Raw genomic sequence first — 21434 nt, forward strand, 5'->3', positions numbered from 1 at the left:
GAAAATCCCCAGCGTTTCCGCTACATGTGAATGTACCCTAGAAGAGAAGTTGGGTTTTAATTCTTGCCTTCATGTTTCACTCCTGGAAAGTTGTACCATACAGTATTCTTTCTTCTCAGTCCATATACTGTGTTCTTCCTTCTAGTCAGGTGTCCAATTTGGTCTGGCTGCACCCCTATATTACACCCTTTGTCCAAAAACATCACAACATAGATAGAGTTGTTTTGCTGCAAACCTCAACATGCAGTTACATCTCAGGCAGATATGCCAATGATTAGAGTTGAGGTGCGATTAGATGAACAGTCTTACCACTCCTGGCCTTTAAGAAGACTGTCAGAGGCTCCTTGTGTGTAGTGCCCTCTTCTTCTGCTTGTGTAGAGCTTGTTGACCACTAGACACCTCTATGACGCAGAGAAGAGATTTTACCCCTTACAAGAGTTTAAGAGGGGCGCATTATTGGAGTGTGAGAAGCTGGTTGGTCCTATTGACAAACTGACCACTGTTGGGGCTATTCTGACAAGACTTTTAAGAGGTGTTGGGACCAGTGGATGTGTGAGGGCACACAAGGTGACTGGGCTCAGGATGCCTTCGACAGACCACCAGTAGAGAGGAGTATCTGGTTGTTTGACAAGCACATGTCGACAACTCCATTGCGGTACACTGCCCCCACTACTGGTGTGACCATTGTGACCAATCACATAGAACAGTCAGTCACCTCTAGTAGCCTAGTAGTGGTACGAAGGACAACAACAGCTCAGTGATATGTTCAGGACATCCTACAGCCACATGTGTTGCCTCCCATGTCAAGGCTTCTAGGAGGCATATTCTAGCAGGACAATGCTCGGCCGCACATACAAGGGTATCATAGGAATGCCTCCACAACAAACCAGATTTAGCTCCAATAAAACATGTATGGGAACATCTGGGACACAAAATTCGATACCCTACGAGTTTTCACAATCTAGGGGCTCAGTTATAGGAAATGTGGAGTGATATGCTGCAGGATACAATACGGAATCTGTATGCCTTCATGTCCGCTAGAGGCGGCACAACAGGATACTAGAGCCTCCATGTCCACCCATATCACACCTTACATCCAAGCTAAAGTCAGTACAACATTATTCTGGAGCCTCCATGCCCGCCCTTATCACATCTTATATCCAAGCTAGAGGCGGAACAACAGGGTACTAGAGCCTCCATGTCTGCCCATATCACATCTTACATCCAAGCTAAAGGCAGTACAACATTATTCTGGAGCCTCCATGCCCGCCCATATCACATCTTATATCCAAGCTAGAGGCGGAACAACAGGGTACTAGAGCCTCCATGTCTGCCCATATCACATCTTACATCCAAGCTACAGGCAGTACAACATTATACTAGAGCCTCTATGTCCACCCATATCACATCTTACATTCAAGCTAAAGGCAGTACAACATTATACTGGATCCTCCATGCCCACCCATATCACATCTTATATCCAAGCTAGAAGAGGAACAACAGGGTACTAGAGCCTCTATGTCTGCCTGTATCACATCTTGTATCCTAGCTAGAGGCAGTACAACAGGACAATAGAGTCTCCATGCCTGCCCGTATCACATCTTATATCCAAGCTATAGGCGGTACAACAGGTTACTAGATCCTCCATGCTGATCTGTATCACATCTTGTATCCAAGCTAGAGGTGGTACAACAAGGTACTAGAGCCTACATGCCTGCCTGTATCACATCTTGTATCCTAGCTAGAGGCAGTACAACAGGGTACTAGAGCCTCCATGCTGATCTGTATCACATCTTGTATCCAAGTTAGAGGTGGTATAACAGACTACTAGAGCCTTTCTTCAGGGGGTCAGTTTTGTTCTGATATTGTAATCACTTACTTATATCAACGTTACAATCACACAGAGAAAGTTTCATTCCATTCCGATAACTTCTAGGGGAGGGATTGTTTTTGACAATCAGTGTATATTATCACGCTCCATTCTTCTGCCCACAAGATTCTACCAAAGTTGTTAGCCTTTGGCATCACACCAGGTTCCTCCATCCTCCTTTTTTTTCTCCTTGCACTCACATTAATGGTGCTTTAAATTAATAACCTCATAAAGGTGCACCTTCTCTTTAATGCGTTTTTGCATTCGCCCTCTGTATGTCTGTATGTCTGATGTCTTTTGGTTTTGCTTTGTTTCAGGTACTTTGAATTTTATGAAGGTCCTTTGGATTTCAACTCATCCAAATGCTTGGAGTTGAGGCAGGACATCATCGATGTGAAGGTTCTCTCAATGTGAGTATGGAAGAAGATGGGAGAGTGCCCATTTGTGTACTATCCAAGCTACACAGAAAGTGCACATTGCATGTTCTATTCTTATCCGTAAACACTGACGAGCAATGGATTTGCAGTGTGGTTTTATTTTTTTTACACCGATTTGTGTGAAAACTTGCCCATGTGTATAGCCTCATAGGACAGGGTACATCAGCTGTCCATGAAATACACAGGCAGCACACAAACAGAAAATATGCCCATCTGAATAAAGCCTCAGGCCAGCTGCACGTGGGTGTATTTGCGCAACGGGTCCAACCCCATGCTCAATGCAAGATTCACTAAATCATCCTAGACAAATGTCTGTCCAGCATCTGTGTGAAGGCTTCCATTGAAGGAGAACTCACCACATCCCGTGGCAACCTGTTCCACTCATTCATCACCCTCACTTTCTAATATCTAGTCTGTGTCTCCTCCCTTTCAGTTTTTATCCCATTGCTTCTAGTCTTTTCTTGTGCAAATGAGAATAGGGCTGATCCTTCTGCACTGTGACAGCCCTTCAGATATTTGTATACAGATATTAAGTCTCCTCTCAGCCTTTTTTTACAAACTAAACATTCCTAGATCCTTTAACCGTTCCTCATAGGACATGATTTGTTACCATCTTGGTAACTCTTCTTTGAACTTGCTCCAGTTTGTCTGTGTCTATTTTGAAGTGCGGTGCCCAGAACTGGACAAAATTTTTCTGATGAAGTCTGACTAAGGGAGAGGAGAGGGGGATAATGACCTCACGTGATCTAGACGCTATGCTTCTCTTAACACATCCCAAAATTGTGTTTGCCTTTTTGGCTGCTGCATCACATTGTTGACTCATGTTCAGTCTATGATCTATTAGTATACCCAAGTCTTTTTTCACATGTGCTGCTGCTTAGCCCAATTCCTCCCATTCTGTATGTGCTTTTGTCATTTTTCTTGCCCACATGTAGTACTTTACATTTCTCCTTGTTAAATACCATTCTGTTAGTCGCCACCCACTGTTCAACCTTTTCTAGATCTTTTTGAATCCTCTCTCTTCTCTAGTGATAGCTTATGGTGAGAAATAAAATTAGGCCGATTTTTGCTAAATTGGATCTTCCTGATTAAAATTTTTGCAAAAAATCAGCAAAATATTTCCTTTCTGCATAAAGGACAGGTGTGTTGGCTAGGCATTGCTGCCCTGCAGTGCTAGAATTCTAGGCTTGAATCTGATCTTGATGTGGATTTGAATCTGGGAACCACTTGGCCACCACCTCCACTGTTGTTCAAAGAGCCAAAGTTAGAGAACCCAAATTTTACTTTTATCGATTTTAATGGATGTCAGAATTGGGAGTCACGATTCACAATGACTTTTTAAAATCTGTTCCGTCACTCACGACCCGATTTATTTCACTAATCACTCAACGCTATTGACCCAATGTCCTCAGGTCATCTATATTTGATCAGCAGCAGTCAGCTACTCAGGTTCTTTGCTGATCACAGGGCTGCCTTCATTGTGGACAGTGCTGGAAACAGATAGCACTGTTTGTATTGCAGCAATCTGGATTGGTACTGCAGGCACAACTCCAATTGAATTCAATGTATTACCAAGCCGGGCTGATGCTATGTTAACAGCGGACCCGGTGAACAGCTGATTGACGGGGCTCCTAAGTGGCAGACTCCCACTAATCAACTATCGATGACTTATCCTAAGGACGGCTTCACATTTGCATATTTGCGTGCGCAAAGTTTGGACACGCAATACGCAGAGAATAGAACCCACTGAAGGGGTCCATTCTCATTTTCTCTTTTTTTTGGTGAGTGAATTTTGCACGTGCAAAGAAAAATGTTGCATGCTCTACTTTTGTGTGCATTTGCATACCAAAGGTCCCCATAGAAGTCTATGGGGGTGTTCAATTGCATGTGCAATGCACAATGGAATGCGCAATACGCTGCGCAATTCCGTGCGAAAAAGGAACACCTCTAGAACTCATAAGCCATTTCAATTGGGGCATGGTTTTGTCCCGTCACCAAGAGAAATATGCCCAGTGAGTGCAAAAAGTACAGTAAAATATGCCAATTTGTGTGCAAAACCCTTGTTTGTTCCGCAAAAAAGCAGCACTTAGGCGTGCACAACGACTCATACTCCTGTGTGAAGCCCCGCCAAGGATAGTCCAACTATAGCAAACTATTCTAGTCTCATAGTAATGGTCTTAAAAATGTTATTATTTGGCAGTGATGGAAAATCAGAGAATATTAGTAAGGACACAGTATAGAGAGTTCCATCTATTTCGGCTCTTGTGATGCATTAGGGTCTTTATACAGGACACTGAGTCCGCATATTTCAGGCCGCATTCTAGAACACCATTGATTTACCCATAGCATCTGGGTTTGGCAGTGAATCTCCAGCCACTTATCCCACTTAGTACTGCTGCTGACTCACCCCGAATCCTTTAGGAAGTTACAACATGTATAATTAAAGAATAGCGGCTCCTATTTTTACATTTCCCATGATCAAATACTTTTTAAGCTTAAAGTGAATGTGTATCTTATAAATAGGCCCCGAATTCTGTGCTGATTAATTTCTAACTTATCTTTTATAGCAATTGGAGCTCCATTTTTCTTATGGAGAGCCCTAAATGGGGAGCCTTAGAGGTGCCTGCAAACTTATGTTAAACTACTAGCTTTTGACCACAACTTTGTTCGCGTGAAATTTGTTTTACTCTTTCTAGATGATACAAATTGTAACTATCTTCATAATTATTATATTGCTTACCCATCGCTAATTAACTTATGTTATGTCACGATCAGGTGCTGGTTCGGAGCTTCTTGTTGCAACCAGTACAGGCCGATAGAGTAGTCAGGGTGAAGGTAGTGGTTGGTACACGGGGAGTATAAGTTGCAGTATAGTAGGAGGAGACAGGTAGCGTAGTCAGGGTGAAGTCAGTGGTCGGTACACAAGTCTATCCATTTTGCAGTGTGGACGAGTGGGCAGGTAGTGGAGCTCGACTACAGGCTTAGAGCACAATAATCTCGCAGGAAGAGAGAGACAGGGCCAGGTTTATATAATGTAGTTACTCAAGGGACAGCATGGGGCTAATCAGGGAAACAAGAGTAGGGAACCAGAACCAAGTCATGCAGGAGAGCTGTCCAAAGGGCTGGATAGCTCAGGCAATAGAGCCGCTGCCTGGAGTACAGGAGAGTTCGTTTTTCGACAGTTATATAAACTATTCTCATAATACCTGCATTATGAGAGGCCCTTCACTAACCTTCAGATTCGTAGTATTACCTTCAGGCGCAAGGATCACCAAAATGAAATGTTCTGACTGACTGATTCATCAATGCAGAGCCGAAACTACTGAAGTCAGAAAAGTGAAATTTGGACAGTTTCATATAACATAGAGATCCACTAAGAAAGGATTTTTTAAAATTCAATGTCTAAAGGGGGTAAAAAGGTGGTCAGAGTTTGTATTGGAAAACAAAATCTAATGCACCTATGAACGTGAAACCTGGCAAAAATAATCTATTGAACAAATAATTAAAGACGTATTTTACAGATTATCGAAAACACTGACTTAAATATTTGCCTGGCAGCTACTAATTTGCACAAACCACCATAAGTGTGAGGTCTCGACATATCAGCAATATAGTCAGCAGAACTGTTATAATTATTCCCATCTCTATCATGAGATAAAATGACGAAGTCATCCCAGTGAAATCATCCCATTACTGAAAAATAATAATGAAAAACAACCCTTTTTGCGCATTTTCCTTTCTTTGTTTATAAAAAAATATTGTAAAAAATAAAACCCCCATATGTTTGGTATCATTGCATCCATAACAACCTGTACAATACATTAAACACATTTTTCCTGCACAGCAAAAACTGTAACAAACCCCCCTATAAAATGGAGCCAAAGTGCTTATCTTGTTCATTTTGCCTCCCCAAAAAACAATAAAAGTGATAACAAAGCCATCTGTACCCATAAACGGTACCAATAAAAATTACAGCTCGTCACACAAAAAACAAGCTTTTACAGTGCTACGTTCATGGAAGAATAAAAAAGTTATGGGACTTTGAATTCCACCGTGATGGATAAATAATATAATCTCCTAACAGTTTGGACTTTTACAATGATACTAACTATATCTTTTTTATGTTTTAGATTTTTTATATGATAAATGGACAAAGGCTTTTAAAAAACTTTTAAATTGTTTTTTACATTTTTATATAAATTTATGCTTATTTTTTAGTCCCATTAGATTGTTTGATAGATTTTACAATACACTTAAATACTTATATATTGCAGTGTATTGTAGCTGTGTTGGCATTCTATTACACCTTGCTAGAGGCTTAGAAGTACTAAATGGCAAACCTGGGAGACGTTACTGGATTCCTGGCTACCTTAACAACCACCCCATGATCACTTTGCGGAATGGGCAGTCGTGTTAAAAAGTGAGCTTCCTCCTTCTCTCTGGCTGCTCAAAATCTGTGGTCATTATTGACTGACATCAACAGAGTTAAACGGCCTCGATTGGAGTTACCTCAATTGAATGTGGGGTGTCAGCTGTATAACACAGCCAGCACCTTTCCTGTACAGGGTCCGCCCAGCTCCTAAGCCCCCCAGATGCATGTTCTGTACATAATGAGTTAAGAGTTGCATCTTGGGCTATCTTCCCAATTTTTTGACCAAGCCATTAAATATGAGCAGGTCCAGAGTTATGTTTCTTATGCCGGCTTCACATGGGCATATTTGTGTGCGCAATACACAGAGAATGAAATACATTAATTTCAACAGGTTCGTTCACATTTACGTATTTTACATGCGCATTTTGTTTGCACAAAAAAAAAGAAAATTCCCCAATTTTTTGCATATTTGCGCACCAAAAGTCCCTATAAAAGTCAATGGGGGTACGCAAATGTGTGCACAATATGCAAGGAGATGCATGAAGCACTGCATAAGGGTGGGTTCACACAAGCGTGTTTTTGTGCGTACTTAGGTCCATACATACGTGCGCACCTAGGTACGAGCAAAAACACGCGTGAACACAGCTGCGTGCTTGTTGTCAATGGAGCCGCAGCTGCTGTCGGCGGCTCCATTGAAAACAATGCTCTGCCGAAGGGCTTTACATATAAACCCTTCCCTGAAAAAGAAACATTTTAGCGTTAAAAAAAAAAGTAAAGAAAAACGTACCTCTCCGCCGCTGCCATTTCCCGCGGGGATGCAGAACAAATCTGCTGTGTGCGGCAGATGTTTCCTGCATCCCCGCAAGGAAAAATAATTCCCTGCTGCACCTGCCACATCTGTGACAGATGCAGGAGAGGAATTCTAAATCCCTGCGGGGAATAAAGAAGTCCCTACCGCAGCTGTCACACATGACAGCTGCAGTGGAGGATCCTGCTGCCAGCACCCCTGAAATGTTTTTTCAGGGAAGGGCTTTAAATATAAGTTCTTCCTCGAAAAACAAAGAAAAGTGTTAAAAAAACAAAACAAAAAAAACATACTCACCTCCCTTCGGCTGCCGGGCTCAGACGCGTCTTCTCCTGGCTGCCCCCGGCTCTGTAGATCTCAGCTATCAGCAGGCGGGAATTTAAAATCCCCGCCTGCTGGTAGCTCTGATTGTGATTGGCTGAAGCACTCAGCCAATCATAATTAGAGCTACCAGCAGGCGGGGATTTTAAATCCCCGGCTGCTGATAGCTCAGAACTACAAGCCCCGGCAGCTGAAGGGAGGTGAGTATTGATTTTTTTTTAATACACTTTGTTTAAATGGCTTTTCAGGGAAGGGCTTATGAAGCCCTTCCCTGAAAAGCCATTGACGGGGATGCCGGCAGCAGGTAGAGAATTGAAGAATTCCTCTGCTCCATTGAAAACAATGCACGCATTCCCTATGGTGCACGCATGTCCTATCTTTGCAGGCACGCACCTGCAAAGTATGGACATGTGCACACACCATAGGGAATGCATTGTTGTAAATACAAGCATGTTTTTGTGCGTGCCCACGCACGCACAAAAACATGCTCGTGTGACCCCACCCTAATTGTGCAGAAAAAAGAACACATCTAGAGACTAATTAGCTATTTCAATCAGTGTGTCTGTTTGCTGCACGCAAATGAACCGGCTTTGTGAGTGCATAAAGTGCAGTAAAATATTCTGACACGTGCGCAAAAAACCCATAGTTCATTCCGCAAAAAACGCTACTCTCCTGTGCACACAAATACGCGTATGCTTGTGTCAAGAGGGCCTAAATCAGTCATTTTCTGGAATAAAATGTTATAAATATTGGCCTTGTCTCCTCCTGCTAAGCCCCTCCCTATTCCTTGTCACTTTTAAAAATTGGCAAAAGTAAATAATTAAATTCGTGTCAAAATTTGAGACTTTTTAATGTCAAAATATTGGCACAAAGCCCTTGATAAGCTCCCCCAATAACTCGGCTCCATCCTGAGGCATGATGGGGGGGGGGGCAATCACTGTGGTACGGCGATTATACAGCAGTCTCTATTTACAGCGTCTCGATCTTATAACTTGATTTAACTATTCGTTTTAATATATTTATTTATCTATTCTTCCCCAGGGTGAAAGAAACAGATTTGTTTGATCGCTGGAAAAGTCTTCAGATCTGCAAATGGGAAATGAATGTGACAGAAGCCAATATGTTCAAGTGAGTGACCCCCAAAATCAATGAACATGTAAGGCCGCCTTCACACATGCAGGATCTGAATATACTCTTGCGGAATCGCTGCAGAAACTTCACAGCAATTACAATACAAGTCCACAGAGGGGATTTAAAAAGATGTCCATATGGTGCAGATATTTTCTGCGACGAGTCCGAAGCATTTTTGAAAAACGCTGTGCATTCTGAATCCACAGCATGGCTATTAATGCTGCGAAATTGTGCTTTTGAAGCTGTTCCACAAGTGAAAATGTTACCAAATGTTGCCAAATCCGCTACATAATTCTTGCGGAATTGCTGCGGGTACTTAGGATAAGACATCAAAAGTAGATCAGTGGGAGTCTGTTGCTCAGGATCTCTGCCGATCAGCTATTCGCCGCGTCATCAGACAGCACTGGCAGCAGATAGCGCTGTTCGTATTGCAGCCCCCCAAATTGGTATTGCAAGGACAGCTCCCATTAAATTCAATGTAATACTAGCAGGGCCACTACAATGTTGACAGCGCTCTTTGCTAACAGCTCTTTCCGCACTGACAGTGGGCCCAGCAAATAGCTGATTGGCGGGCATCCTGAGCAGAAGAGCTCCCGCCAATTAAGTGTTGATGAGATATTTTAGATCATCAGTAGTAAAAGTCTCGGACAACAATTATAAGCCAAAGCAATACCAGCAACTCTGCATGGTTTAGAGCTCACATTTCCCAGCCATTCCTGCTTGCTCAGTGTCTGCAGTGCTTGCTCTGGCGACATGCAGTCTGGGAATAGTACTATTTATACAGAAAATGTATAATAATGAGTAAAACTAACCATCCCACCGCATTAGTAATACAATTTAAATATGTAGTAAGTCCGTTTTATTACTATATAGCAATTGGTTATTAAAAAGATATGTATTTTTTAAGTGGGTGCCAATATTTTCTCTGTCATCGGTAATCATGTATTTGGCAACACAACATTTTTTAAGGACACACAAAAAAATTCTATCTTGCATGATGCTTGGATAATCACTCTGCAGGTTTGTATGCTAGAAAACAATTGAAATCGTTGCCAAACCAGGCAAGTAATAGGAAATGCAGTGGTTACAGTGGTGTTTCTGCATATCTAAAGGTTCCTATAGAAGAACCACTTCTATAAATGGAAAGTTGGTAGCGGCTCATGATTTGCACTGGTGCCCAATCGCTTCATAATTGTCTACATCCTGTTTTTAACCCTTGTGACCCTCCATGATGACGTTCTTGGGTTTTATATTTTCTAGATCTCAGCTGTCTAAATGTTGCAACGCCCCTTCCTTCCTTTTCACCACCCAGAAGAACACACCACTCGGGACGAAGCTCAGATATGAAGTTGATACGAGTGGTATATTTCAGATCAGCCCTGAAATCTTCAAGATATTTCCCAAGGTACTATCACTACCAGGGGCTGCCTGAAGCGCATGTCATAAATACAATACCAAAACCAATCACTACATAAATACAGTTCTAGAACCAAGATCATAACTTAAATACAGCACCAGAATCAAGATTATAACATAAATACAGCACCAGAGTCAAGATTATAACATAAATATGGCACCCGAACAAAATTTATAACATAAATACAGTACCAGATCCAAGTTCAGTGCATAAATACTGCACCAACTCTGAGAACTGCACTTGCACTACCAAGCCCACAGTCCTGGACAAAACTTCTAATGTGATCTATATAGTCATCCATAGTGTTTAAGGCTGAAATAAGACATATGTCCATCCAGTTCAGCCTATTACTTCCCAGTGTTGATCCAGAGGAAGGCAAAAAAAAACAACAATGAGGTAGAAGGCAATTTTCCTTATTTTAGGGGGGGGGGGGGGGGAAATCCTTCCACACTAATCTGGCAATCAGAATAATCCCTGGATCACCAACACTTCTGAAGCAATCAGTGATATAACATGTAATATTGTTGCACTCTAGAAAGGCCCCTCTTGAACACTTTATCGAATTTGCCATCACCGCGTCCTCAGGCAGAGAGTTCCATAGTCTCACTGCTCTTACAGTAAAGAACTCCCGTGTATGTCGGTATAGAAACCTTCTTTTCTCTAGACGTAGAGGATGCACCCTTGTTACAGTCACAGTCCTGGGTATAAATAGATTATGGGAGAGATCCTTGTCTTGTCCCCTGATATATTTATACATAGTTATTCGGTGGCTCCTTAACCCCTTCCCGCTATATAATGTACATTTACGTCATGCAGCGTCAGGGTATGTATGAAGAGAAATCGCGGGGAGACCTCTCTTCTTACAGCTGACAGCCGTGGGCAATTGCTGCAAACAGCCGCACGTCTGATCGGCACTATTACCCTTTAAATGCCTGGAACGATGTTCTGGGGTCTCGTACGCCCCTGCTCCTGTGTGAGATCGCAGGGAGCCGTGTGGGTGTCATGGCAGCCGGGGGCCTTCTGAAAGGCCGCAGGGCTGCCTTAGCAGACCGCCTATCAAGCCATCCCCATGGGGCGGCCTGATAGACTGCCTGTCAGATTGCCGTATGATGTAATGCTATAGCATTACATCATACTGCAAGAGCGATCAAAGCATCGCTAGTTGTGGTCCCCTAAGGGGGCTAAAAAAAAAAGTAAAAATAAGATCAATAAACTTTTACTAATTGTGAGAAGAAGAAAAAAGTATCAGAAATTCAAATCACCCCCCTTTTGCCATATCTATAATAAAAAAAAAATCTAAATCCTAAAACAAAAATATATATTTGGTATCGCTGTGTCCGGAAAAAGTCCGATCTATCAAAGTAGTGCATTATTTACCCTGCACAGGGAACACCGTCCGAAAAAAAATAATAATAAGGTACACCACAAATGCACTTTTTCAGTCACCCTGTCTCCCAGGAAAAATGCAAATAAAAATCAATGAAAAAGTCGTATGTATTCCGAGAGGGTACCAACGTAAACAACAGCATGTCTCACAAAAAGCAAACCCTTGCACTAGTATATCGACGGAAAAGTGAAAAAGTTATTCCACGCAGAAGATGGCAGCAAAAATAATTTCAAAAATTAAATGTCTTTGAAAAAAAATAAAATACAGCAAAAAAAAAAACTATACACGTTTGGTATGGTAGTAATCGTACAGACCCATAGAATACAGTTATCACGCCATGTTTGTTGCAGCTTCTGCGCCGTAGAAAGAAGACGCACTGAAAGTTGGCGGAATGTCCCTTTTTTTTTCATTTTACTCCGCTTAGAATTTTTTTAAAAGGGGGGAGGATAAAACCAAGATGGAAAAAAATGGCCTTGTCATTAAGGAGTTAATGTCTTTTTTTCTAAACTAAATAACCCCAATTTTGATAACCTCTCTGGGTATTGTAGTTCGCCTATTCCATTTATTACTTTAGTTGCCCGCCTTTGTACCCGCTCAAGCTCTGATATGTCCTTCTTGAGTACCAGTGACTTGTAAAGAAATTTCTCATAGCTTACTATAGGTGTTTCTATTTCTTGCAGGACATGCCTTATTACCGATCACAGTTCAAGAAGTGCGCTGTGATCGGGAATGGAGGAATACTGAAGAACAGCAAATGTGGAAAAGAAATAGATAATGCTGACTTTGTCTTCAGGTAAATCAAATATCGGTCACTGTGCAGTCAAGTATAATGTGGTCAGAGGCTGGAAATTTAGGCTACACAGTGACTTTGGCCACGCCACATGTCATGTGATCAAGGAGTGTAGTGTTGCGCTGCCTGTGTCGGATGTTATATAAATGAATATGCTCACATTGCGTCTCACAAGTTTCCTGACAATCACAAGAAGTCTAGAAAAAAAATGGATGCCGGCCCAAAATACATGCATTTAAGGGAAAAAATGTTTCTCCCCCAAAGGTTTCCATAGCCTTTAAGTATTTTTTTGGTATCTCACTCACTGCATTCTTTGTAACAGCCATGCTGAATGTGGCAGCTCTTCCTCCAATTCAGAGCAGGAAATCACAGCATGATCTGATACACAAGCCAAGACCTGAGTTCTATACATGTATTAAGCTTTAGGGTGCATTCAGACAAGCGTGTGCTGGTGCGTACATAGGTGCCCACAAAACCGGCGCCCTGCACAAATATGCGTGAATGCAGGTCTGTGCAGCATTGCTTTCAACGAGGCCGTGGTTGCTGCCAGCAGCCCCATTGAAAGCAATGATCTGCCAGCAACCCCTGCAGTGATTTTCATGGAAGGGGTTTAAATATAAGCCCTTCTCTGAAAATCATTCCTATCTGGTGTAAAAATGTAAAAAAATACATACTTACCTTTTTGCCGCTGCCGGGGCTCAGGCACGTGTAGCCGCTTGGGTCCCATCACTGTAATAAAGTTCTTTCAGCAGGCAGGGATTTAAAATCCCCATCTGCTGAAAGGGCTGCATCTGATTGGCTGAGTGCTCAGCCAATCACAGGCAGTGCTCAGCCAATAATTGAATGACAGCTGAGCCGTGCCTGTGATTGGCTGAGCACTCAGCCAATCAGACGCAGCCCTTTCAGTGACCAATGCAAGTATGCATTTAAAATTTTTTTTTTTTACTACAACTAGGATTAATTTCAGCGAAGGGTTTATATTTAAAGCCCTTCCCTGAAAATTACTGCATGGGTGCCGGCATCCTATTGCTTTTTAATGGGGCCGCCGCCAGCAGCGGCCCCATTGAAATCAATCGGAGAGCTTCGCAATCCTCTGCCACAGCTGTTACAGCTGTGGCAGGGAATTCTTTACTCCCCGTGGGAAGTCCCGTGTCACTAAACACTGTGACAGTGCTGTCACAGTGTTCAGTGATGAGGGGACTCCCCGGGGGGAATGTTGACATGCACCACGGACCTATGTGGTGCACGCATGTCCTTTCTTTTACAGGTGCACACATTTGCATGCATGTAAAACACGGACATGTGAACACACCATAGGGAACCAATGGTTCTAATACGTGCGTGGTCGTGTGCGCACGTATGTACGCACATAAACACACTCGTCTGAATGCACCCTTACTGCTGATTATTTTACAATTTTAACACCTTTAATTGAGTCAGGAAGGGTATAGTTTCTCCTTAAGGAGAGCACCTACAAGGTGTGTGAGGAAACTTATAAAGTCATCCAAACTCCTCTGGCAAATATGCAAATAGGGAAGATGGAACATTGCCTCTGCAGCATAACTATTGGAAGGCAGCATTCCTGCAAGTCAATGTCAGACTCTTTATACAAGCCTTGTAACAGTGACTGGGAATTGACAACCAAGCCAGAATACCATACACAGACAGCTGTTTTAGGGATTTTTGCCCCTCATCAGTGTGCAGTGGGTTTCTGGCTTAGCTAGTGAGGCCTATGAGTTGGGTCAGAAAGGGTATTGTGTCTCCTTAAGGAGAGCAGCTAGAAGGCGTGTGAGGAGACAGCTAGAAGCTGAGTGAGGAGACTTATAAGGCCATCCCTGCTCCACTGGGAACTATACAAATAAGGAAGATGGAATAATACTTCTGCAGCGCCACCTATTGGAAGGCAGCATTCCTGCAAGTCGATGTCAGAATATTTATACAAGCCTTATAACAATGACTGGGAATTGACAACCAAGCCAGAACACCATACACAGACTATAATTACTCTGGTAGGGGATACTCAGAATTAGCTGGAGTGCGTAGGTTAAAGAGTGGATACGATCCATGGAAATTACAATGTCCTAGAACATTCTGTCTCATTACAAAGATTTTGTCAAAGCAGCTGATTTTTCTAATCCTTTCTGAAGCATTGTTTTTCATCCTGACCTTGGTTTTAATCTACTGAGCACCGCTGCTTCCGCTTTCGCTAATTTATCAGTAGTCAATAGCTGCACAGTCAAGGCCGCAGCAAGGACAATGCTCGGCTTTCTGTCAGGACGGCTATTTCTAGAATGTGTGGATTTACAAATGAATGAATACGATAAATGTGTTTTGTCCTCACCGTATTGTCTCTTGCTGATCGGAGAATTACGCTATCAATCTGTTTGGCTCCATCTGTTGTCCAATACAGACAATTACAGCCTCTGCTTTCGCTTGGTACATTGCGGTGCTCGTAGAAGGGAACAGAATGTAAAAATGGAAATTTTGCAGATTTCATTTAATGATTTGGGTTCTGTGTGCCATGAAGACTCCAACAATGTTGACTTCTTTGTGACTGGACTATTTTCTTCCTTAAAGGGACCTTCATGTGTCTGGACAAAATTTTGTCCTGGGACCAAAGAAGGCAGTTATGTTACTTGCTGGTGTTCTTCTGTGCTAGTGTCCCTCCCATCACATGCTCAGGGTCCCATTTTTAGCCATCCAAGATGGCCGATGCAATCTTCAGACTACCCAATCCCCACAGTGCAATATTAGTGCTGGAGTACCTGCTCTCTGATTGATCAGCGCTGCTCACGTGATTAGTGCTGGCCAATCAGAGAGTAGTACACATCATATTTTCTCTTTCATTATTTTAAACACACTTTTCCCCTATAGGCGATGCAATCAATACATGAAGAATATAGTCATGTATATCAGATAGTTGTCACAATCTAAACGAACTTGGATGACGTTGAATTAAGCAGCTTTGTCTGAGTACTGGCATCCTGGCCGTCAGTCATGTAACACAGGAAGCATCACTGCAAGGCATTGACCCTTGTGTATATAATGATGAAGAATTCAGGACAATAGCTGAAACTTTATGGGGGGCTCTCTTCTGGCACAATTTATGGGGACACTGTTCATGAATTGTTCTCGGCTAGTCTGTTTATGGGTCACTTTGATGGCATTTTTAAAGGTGGCACTTTAGCTGCCATTGTGTGGATGTGCACTGTATGGATGGGGTTATTTTGCATGCCTGGCACACATTGAGTAACCATCCACAATGCAGGGATAAAAGGTAAGTGAACCATTGAATTTAATAAGCTGTAGATTCCCTTTGGCAGCAAACACCTTCTCCAGGTGGTTGCTATAGTTGAATATACAAGTTTGAGTCCTGACCATACCCGTATAGAGATGTAGTGGCATGACCTGAAGAGGGCATCCCAGAAATATCGATAAACTGAAACATAAATGCAGGTAGGAATAATCCAAAGTTCTCTTCAGTATACACAAGTATTAAATAATGCTGAGGAGGACTTTTGGACCATTCCTCCCCGCAGGTGTGTTTCAGTTCATTAACCCTTTCCAATCCACTGTCTGACCTCCTGAAGATATTATGATTTAAGACTTTACAGCTCCATTGTTGGAAGACATCTGTCGGGGTTCTCTTACTGTATACTGCCAGCCTCTCTGCTGTCGGAGCCTATCCAACGTGTCACCTCATGCAGTACTGGCTTTAGAGAGCATATAACGCCCTTGTATAACGGCAAAAAAAGAGTAAGCCCCCTAGGAAAACCAGGATACAAATTGGATTGGAAAGGGTTAATATTTCTGGAATGCCTTCCATCCACAGTCCTCTTCAGGTCATGCCACAGAATCTCTATAGTGTTAAAGTCAAGTCTCGAACTTGGCAATTCATTGTTTACTGAGCACTCTTGGTTTGACTATTGTATTTTGTCCCTTTTTTCAGATGTAACCTTCCTCCCATATCTGATAAATACCTGGCAGATGTTGGTATGAAGACAGACGTGGTGACAATCAATCCAAGTATTATAACAGAGAGGTCAGTCAGTCATGTGATCAGGAATGAGGTGCCATTTTTTCAGGTTAAATAGGTTAGAGAGGCGATTTATAGTATAGCTGACTGTAAACTGTACGGTCCAAGGAGTCTTGGCAAAATGTCCGAAAATATTGAGACAGCTTGCGAGGAGGTCATTGTTGCCCTCTGTCTCAATGTGTTTGGATATTCCAAATGTAAAAATTACATCTATCAGCCTATTAGGATTTCTAAATGGCCAAGATTCTGCTTACTGTCAATGCATGTCAACCTTCTTGCTTACATTCTGAGGAAGAAACCTTATCTAGTCCTGCTCACAAGGCTAAGGATTTGTAATAATGTATCAGTAGGTTAAAGGCTTATGCAGCTTTCTATATAATGGTGCTGTACAACCTTTGAGTTGTATGTTGCCATAACAGAACGCCCATAGAAGACAATGGGAATCTACTGTAGCTCCATATGTCTCTGATTTCATATAAAGGCATACATTGTTTTTTGGTCAGACTTTACATAACTCTGAAAGAAAGTAAATTGTGCCATATACCATTGGATGTTATTTTATGACATTCCCCCCATTCTGCTACATGTAGGTAACCATATGGTGCCTATAGCTTCATTGTAGGGAGCTTCATGTTTCAATGGGAGGGATTTATCATCCTAAGACCATGCGCCCACTTGCCGTGTGTGCAATTTGCCCCCAGTGGTTCAATCACAACTCACATCAGATGCCATACGGACACCTGTCTTTGTGCTGTCCAATACAGTGACAGCCCGCACGTTATACACTGACAGCCTGCACGTTGACATGCATTTGCATTTCCTAATTCTTGTGTATGGCTTATCTAATTTGCATACTTTTTTCCCATGAGACTCCATGCACAGCTAGATCTCCACAATTAAAACCAGTACTCCCCATAGCAGCCTCCAAATGTAAACCTTCTCTACCACCACTGTAATCATTTATATTCTTCATTGATAGGTTCCAAAAGTTGGAGAAGTGGCGGAAACCTTTCTACGATGTGTTACAGGGTTACGAGAATGCTTCTATCCTTCTCCCTGCCTTCTACAACACCCGAAACACTGACGTCTCCATCCGGGTAAAGTACGTCCTTGACGACTTCGAATCTCAACAGTCCGTGTATTATTTCCATCCTCAGTATCTCATCAACGTCTCCCGATTTTGGCTCATCCAAGGTGTGAGGGCCAAACGCATCAGCAGTGGCTTGATCCTAGTAACAGCCGCTCTGGAACTGTGTGATGAGGTCCACCTCTACGGCTTTTGGGGCTTTCCCATGAACCCATCAGGAATCTTCATTACTCATCATTACTATGACAATGTCAAACCTCGACCAGGCTTCCACGCCATGCCTTCGGAGATCTTCAACTTTATCCATATGCATAGTAAGGGCATCCTCCGTGTCCATACCGGTACCTGCTTCTAAGAAGCTTCATCCATGCATACCATATGCGCGTTGGATGTTTCAATCGAAAATTATGCAATAATGCTTTGAGCAGACTACAAAGGATGATGCCTCCATATGAGTTGGCGATCACTAGAGCCACTATAAGAAATTATTTATCGTCAAGGGGGAGTATGGGGAAGCCAAAAACATAAAAAAAGCATTTTCATCAGCAATGGTTTGACAGCTACAATTCCGCAAAGCACACAAGAAGAATTAGCACACGCAGTGCATTTACCAGCATTTACCAGTAACCCGCCATCCACCCTGGAGATTGGTTGAGGACAGAAACAGTTGGTGTCCTCACCATGACCATAGCGTTCCGCATTATCTTCCGCTTTTTGGGTTTGATATGACCCTCGGAAAAAAAAAAATTGGTCAAGGAAAACAATGGAAGATTATGTTGCGGTGGAGGCCAATGAAGCACAAACAGGAGATTATCTATGGGGCAAGCTGGTCCATTTGTGACCCATTATGCCTTCACCATGAAAGCTTGCTATTGCCTGTCCCAACTGGTCTTACTGGACACAATCATAAGTCCTTTCTTGGAACCGTGGGCATATGCAACATTGGCGCACAGGTAGACAGGAATTACAAGCGGAATAAAAAGGAAAGCAAAGAATATGATGTATTTTAAAGTGAAGCGAAGCTCCAGTTTGGAGCCCCTTTTAAATGTTTGTATTAGGGAATTGCATTATATGCGATTCTCTATTGTAATGTAAGAGTGAGGGCGAACCTGATACAAGCCAATTGGATGGGGAATTACGGCGTTTTCAAAGCACTTTACTGCATCGGACTTCTTCTCACTCTTAAAAGAAGCTGCTCCAGTATCAATTATTAAATGATCGCTCATAATGCAATTCCCGAATATCATTTTTACAATTGCTCCAAACCAGTGTGTTCCTTTTAATGGGGTATTTTCAGGATATGCCATAATATCCCCAACTCTGGGACCCTCACTTATCCTGAGAACTGGGGTCCTCTGCCTGGCGATGCTACATACAAATCAAGATGAATGGGCTACCTATCCATACTTCCCGGTCTGGACATGGCATTACCAAGCAGGACGGAGGTTTGGGGTTCCCCATTCTGGAGATTTTAGAGATTTGAAACTGCACCTATAAGACATTTATGGCATATCCTATGGATATACCATACATGTCTATAATGTGAATACCCTTTAAAGGGGTTTTCCAACACTCAGGGCCTAGGGAGTAACAAAAGAAGTCATAAAATGTTCCCCAGGTCCATCACAATCACTCTCATCCCCGCCACTCTGGAACCTGGAAGTTGTTGCAGCGGTCACATGCTATTCATTGTGCATGTGACTGCTCAGCCAATCACAGGCTTCAGTGGTCACATGGTAGAATCACTGCTCAAGCTTGTGATTGGGCGGGAGTGATCACATGCACAGCATGTGACCACAGCAGCAACTTCCTGCTTCTGGAATGATGAGGGAACGGAGCTGCTGCTATGTCATCTTGGGACATATGATTGGTGAGTAGGCCTTAGTTTCTTATTTTGTGCCCTCCGCCACTTCTTTCCCTGAAGGTTGGAAAACTCCTTTAAAGAATTTACCACCATTTTATGCCTTTTCTGTTTGTTAGAAGATTCTTTCGTCAGCGGATTATCCGCTCCCTTTGTTCTTTGTTGTTTCGGGAATGTTTTTGGAAGTACTGTTTTGTCTTATTAATGTCATAGCAGGCAATACAAATAAAAGAGTCAATATTGATTTGGTGTTAAAGCTCAGGTATATTTCACAGTACACTCACTTTTACCGCAGGCTGGCATGTATATATTTTTTTTATTTTTGCTCCATTTTACCTCAGAAAAAAAAATTAGATTTATTTTTTGAAATTTCAGATCAAGTTTGTGAGAATTAGAGGGTAAAGTAAAGATCAACATTTTTCTTTCCTCCTCTGTGGATTAGGTTGGTCCATGGCCTTGTTCACACACGTGATCATATTGTGCTTGTATCTGCAGCTTTTGCACCTCCTATTGGCCAATATGTGGGAGGGGGTTGGGGTCCCTTTTTAAAAATCTTTTTTTTTTAAATCAATGTATCATGTTTTTGTTCTTACTTATTGTAATTGAAATTCTTTAATATTTGTAAAGATTAAACATTCATTTTACATTATTAATGTTCTATTGTTGAAAACCCTCTTGATCGATCACTTAGCAGTAGTGAGTCCAAATTTACGGCAACTGGCTCCCTCTGCTGGCCAACGGTGGAAAATATGAAATCTGCTAAACACATTTTTCATATTTCCTTTTAAGTAAAAAATAGAGAAAAAAAGGAACATATAAAACATAATGCAATCCATTTAAGAATTCTGTATCAAAAATATTGGTTAAATCTTTTATAGTAAGATGGCAAGCAAATGGGGTACAGCATGTAAAAATACAGCAGAATTTTTGTTTTTACATTTTATGATTTTTCCCAGTAAGTCAATGTGAAAAAATGTTGTAAAAACGGGTTTTCTGGCTTTATGTAAATTAAGCTTATTTATTCTGTAATGAAGAGTTATGAGCATAAGAATCTATGATAAGCCTAAAATTTCACAATTCCAGATAGAAAATTCTGGATAAAAACTGAATAGAAGGTTAACATGTTTTCCCTTAAAGGGCGTTTCTGCCCTTTTTTCATCTGATGACCTATCCTCTGCATAGGTCATCAATAGATGATGGACAAGGATCCGAGACTCGGGACTCCGTGTATCAGCCGATTATCCAGCCCACTGTTACTGCAGTGGGCCGGATGTCATCATCATCGGATAGGGAAGGAAGTTGGAGCAGTGGCTTCACTCCCATTGTAACAGGAGCAGAAAGTGGAATAGCAGTGTGACGCTCCCATTGATCTCAATAGGAGTGAAGCCGGCGTTCCCACGTTGATAAGCAGGCAGCATAGAACATTTGTGATTTTCCTGTCTGTCCTCCTGTCTGAGGGGAGGTGGGACATTGACTTTTCTTCTTGTTATTACTACCTCCCTCATCAATCAGAGAGCATATTTGCTCTCTAATTGTCACATGTAGGGATCTTTTTCCCAAAAGAAGAGTGGGGGTGAAAAGATGAGGATTTGCCCATCTAATCACTCCTCTACACTAGAGGCACACTGGACGGACTGAATGATCAGCTGATGGATTGGGGTCCTAAGTGTTGGATCCTCGTTCATCTTCTACTGATGACCTATTCAAATGATAGGTCATCTGGTAATAATAATAATAATAATCTTTATTTGTATAGCGCCAACATATTCCGCAGCGCTTACATAGACAGGGGGGAATACAGAAAGACAAAATACAAACATTACAGAACCACGGTTACATATAGTAATCAGTTGATGGAAACAATAGGGGTGAGGGTCCTGCTCCAACGAGCTTACATACTACAAGTAATGGGGTGATACA

At 42.1% G+C, this 21434-nt stretch overlaps 1 protein-coding gene across 1 annotated transcript in view; it reads left to right on the forward strand.

Moving 5' to 3' along the window:
• ST8SIA5 (ST8 alpha-N-acetyl-neuraminide alpha-2,8-sialyltransferase 5) overlaps positions 1 to 19856 on the forward strand; it is a 66468-nt gene extending 46612 nt beyond the window's left edge. Inside the window, exons 3-8 of the mRNA XM_066601844.1 lie at positions 2188 to 2280; positions 8847 to 8933; positions 10197 to 10341; positions 12421 to 12533; positions 16480 to 16572; positions 17546 to 19856. Of these exons, the coding sequence (XP_066457941.1) occupies positions 2188 to 2280; positions 8847 to 8933; positions 10197 to 10341; positions 12421 to 12533; positions 16480 to 16572; positions 17546 to 18008 (994 nt within the window). The 3' untranslated portion in view covers positions 18009 to 19856. The remainder of the gene's footprint in view (positions 1 to 2187; positions 2281 to 8846; positions 8934 to 10196; positions 10342 to 12420; positions 12534 to 16479; positions 16573 to 17545) is intronic.
• The last annotated feature ends 1578 nt before the right edge of the window (positions 19857 to 21434 follow it).

This window comes from Eleutherodactylus coqui, chromosome 5 (genome assembly GCF_035609145.1).
Source record: "Eleutherodactylus coqui strain aEleCoq1 chromosome 5, aEleCoq1.hap1, whole genome shotgun sequence".
NCBI lineage: Eukaryota > Metazoa > Chordata > Amphibia > Anura > Eleutherodactylidae > Eleutherodactylus > Eleutherodactylus coqui.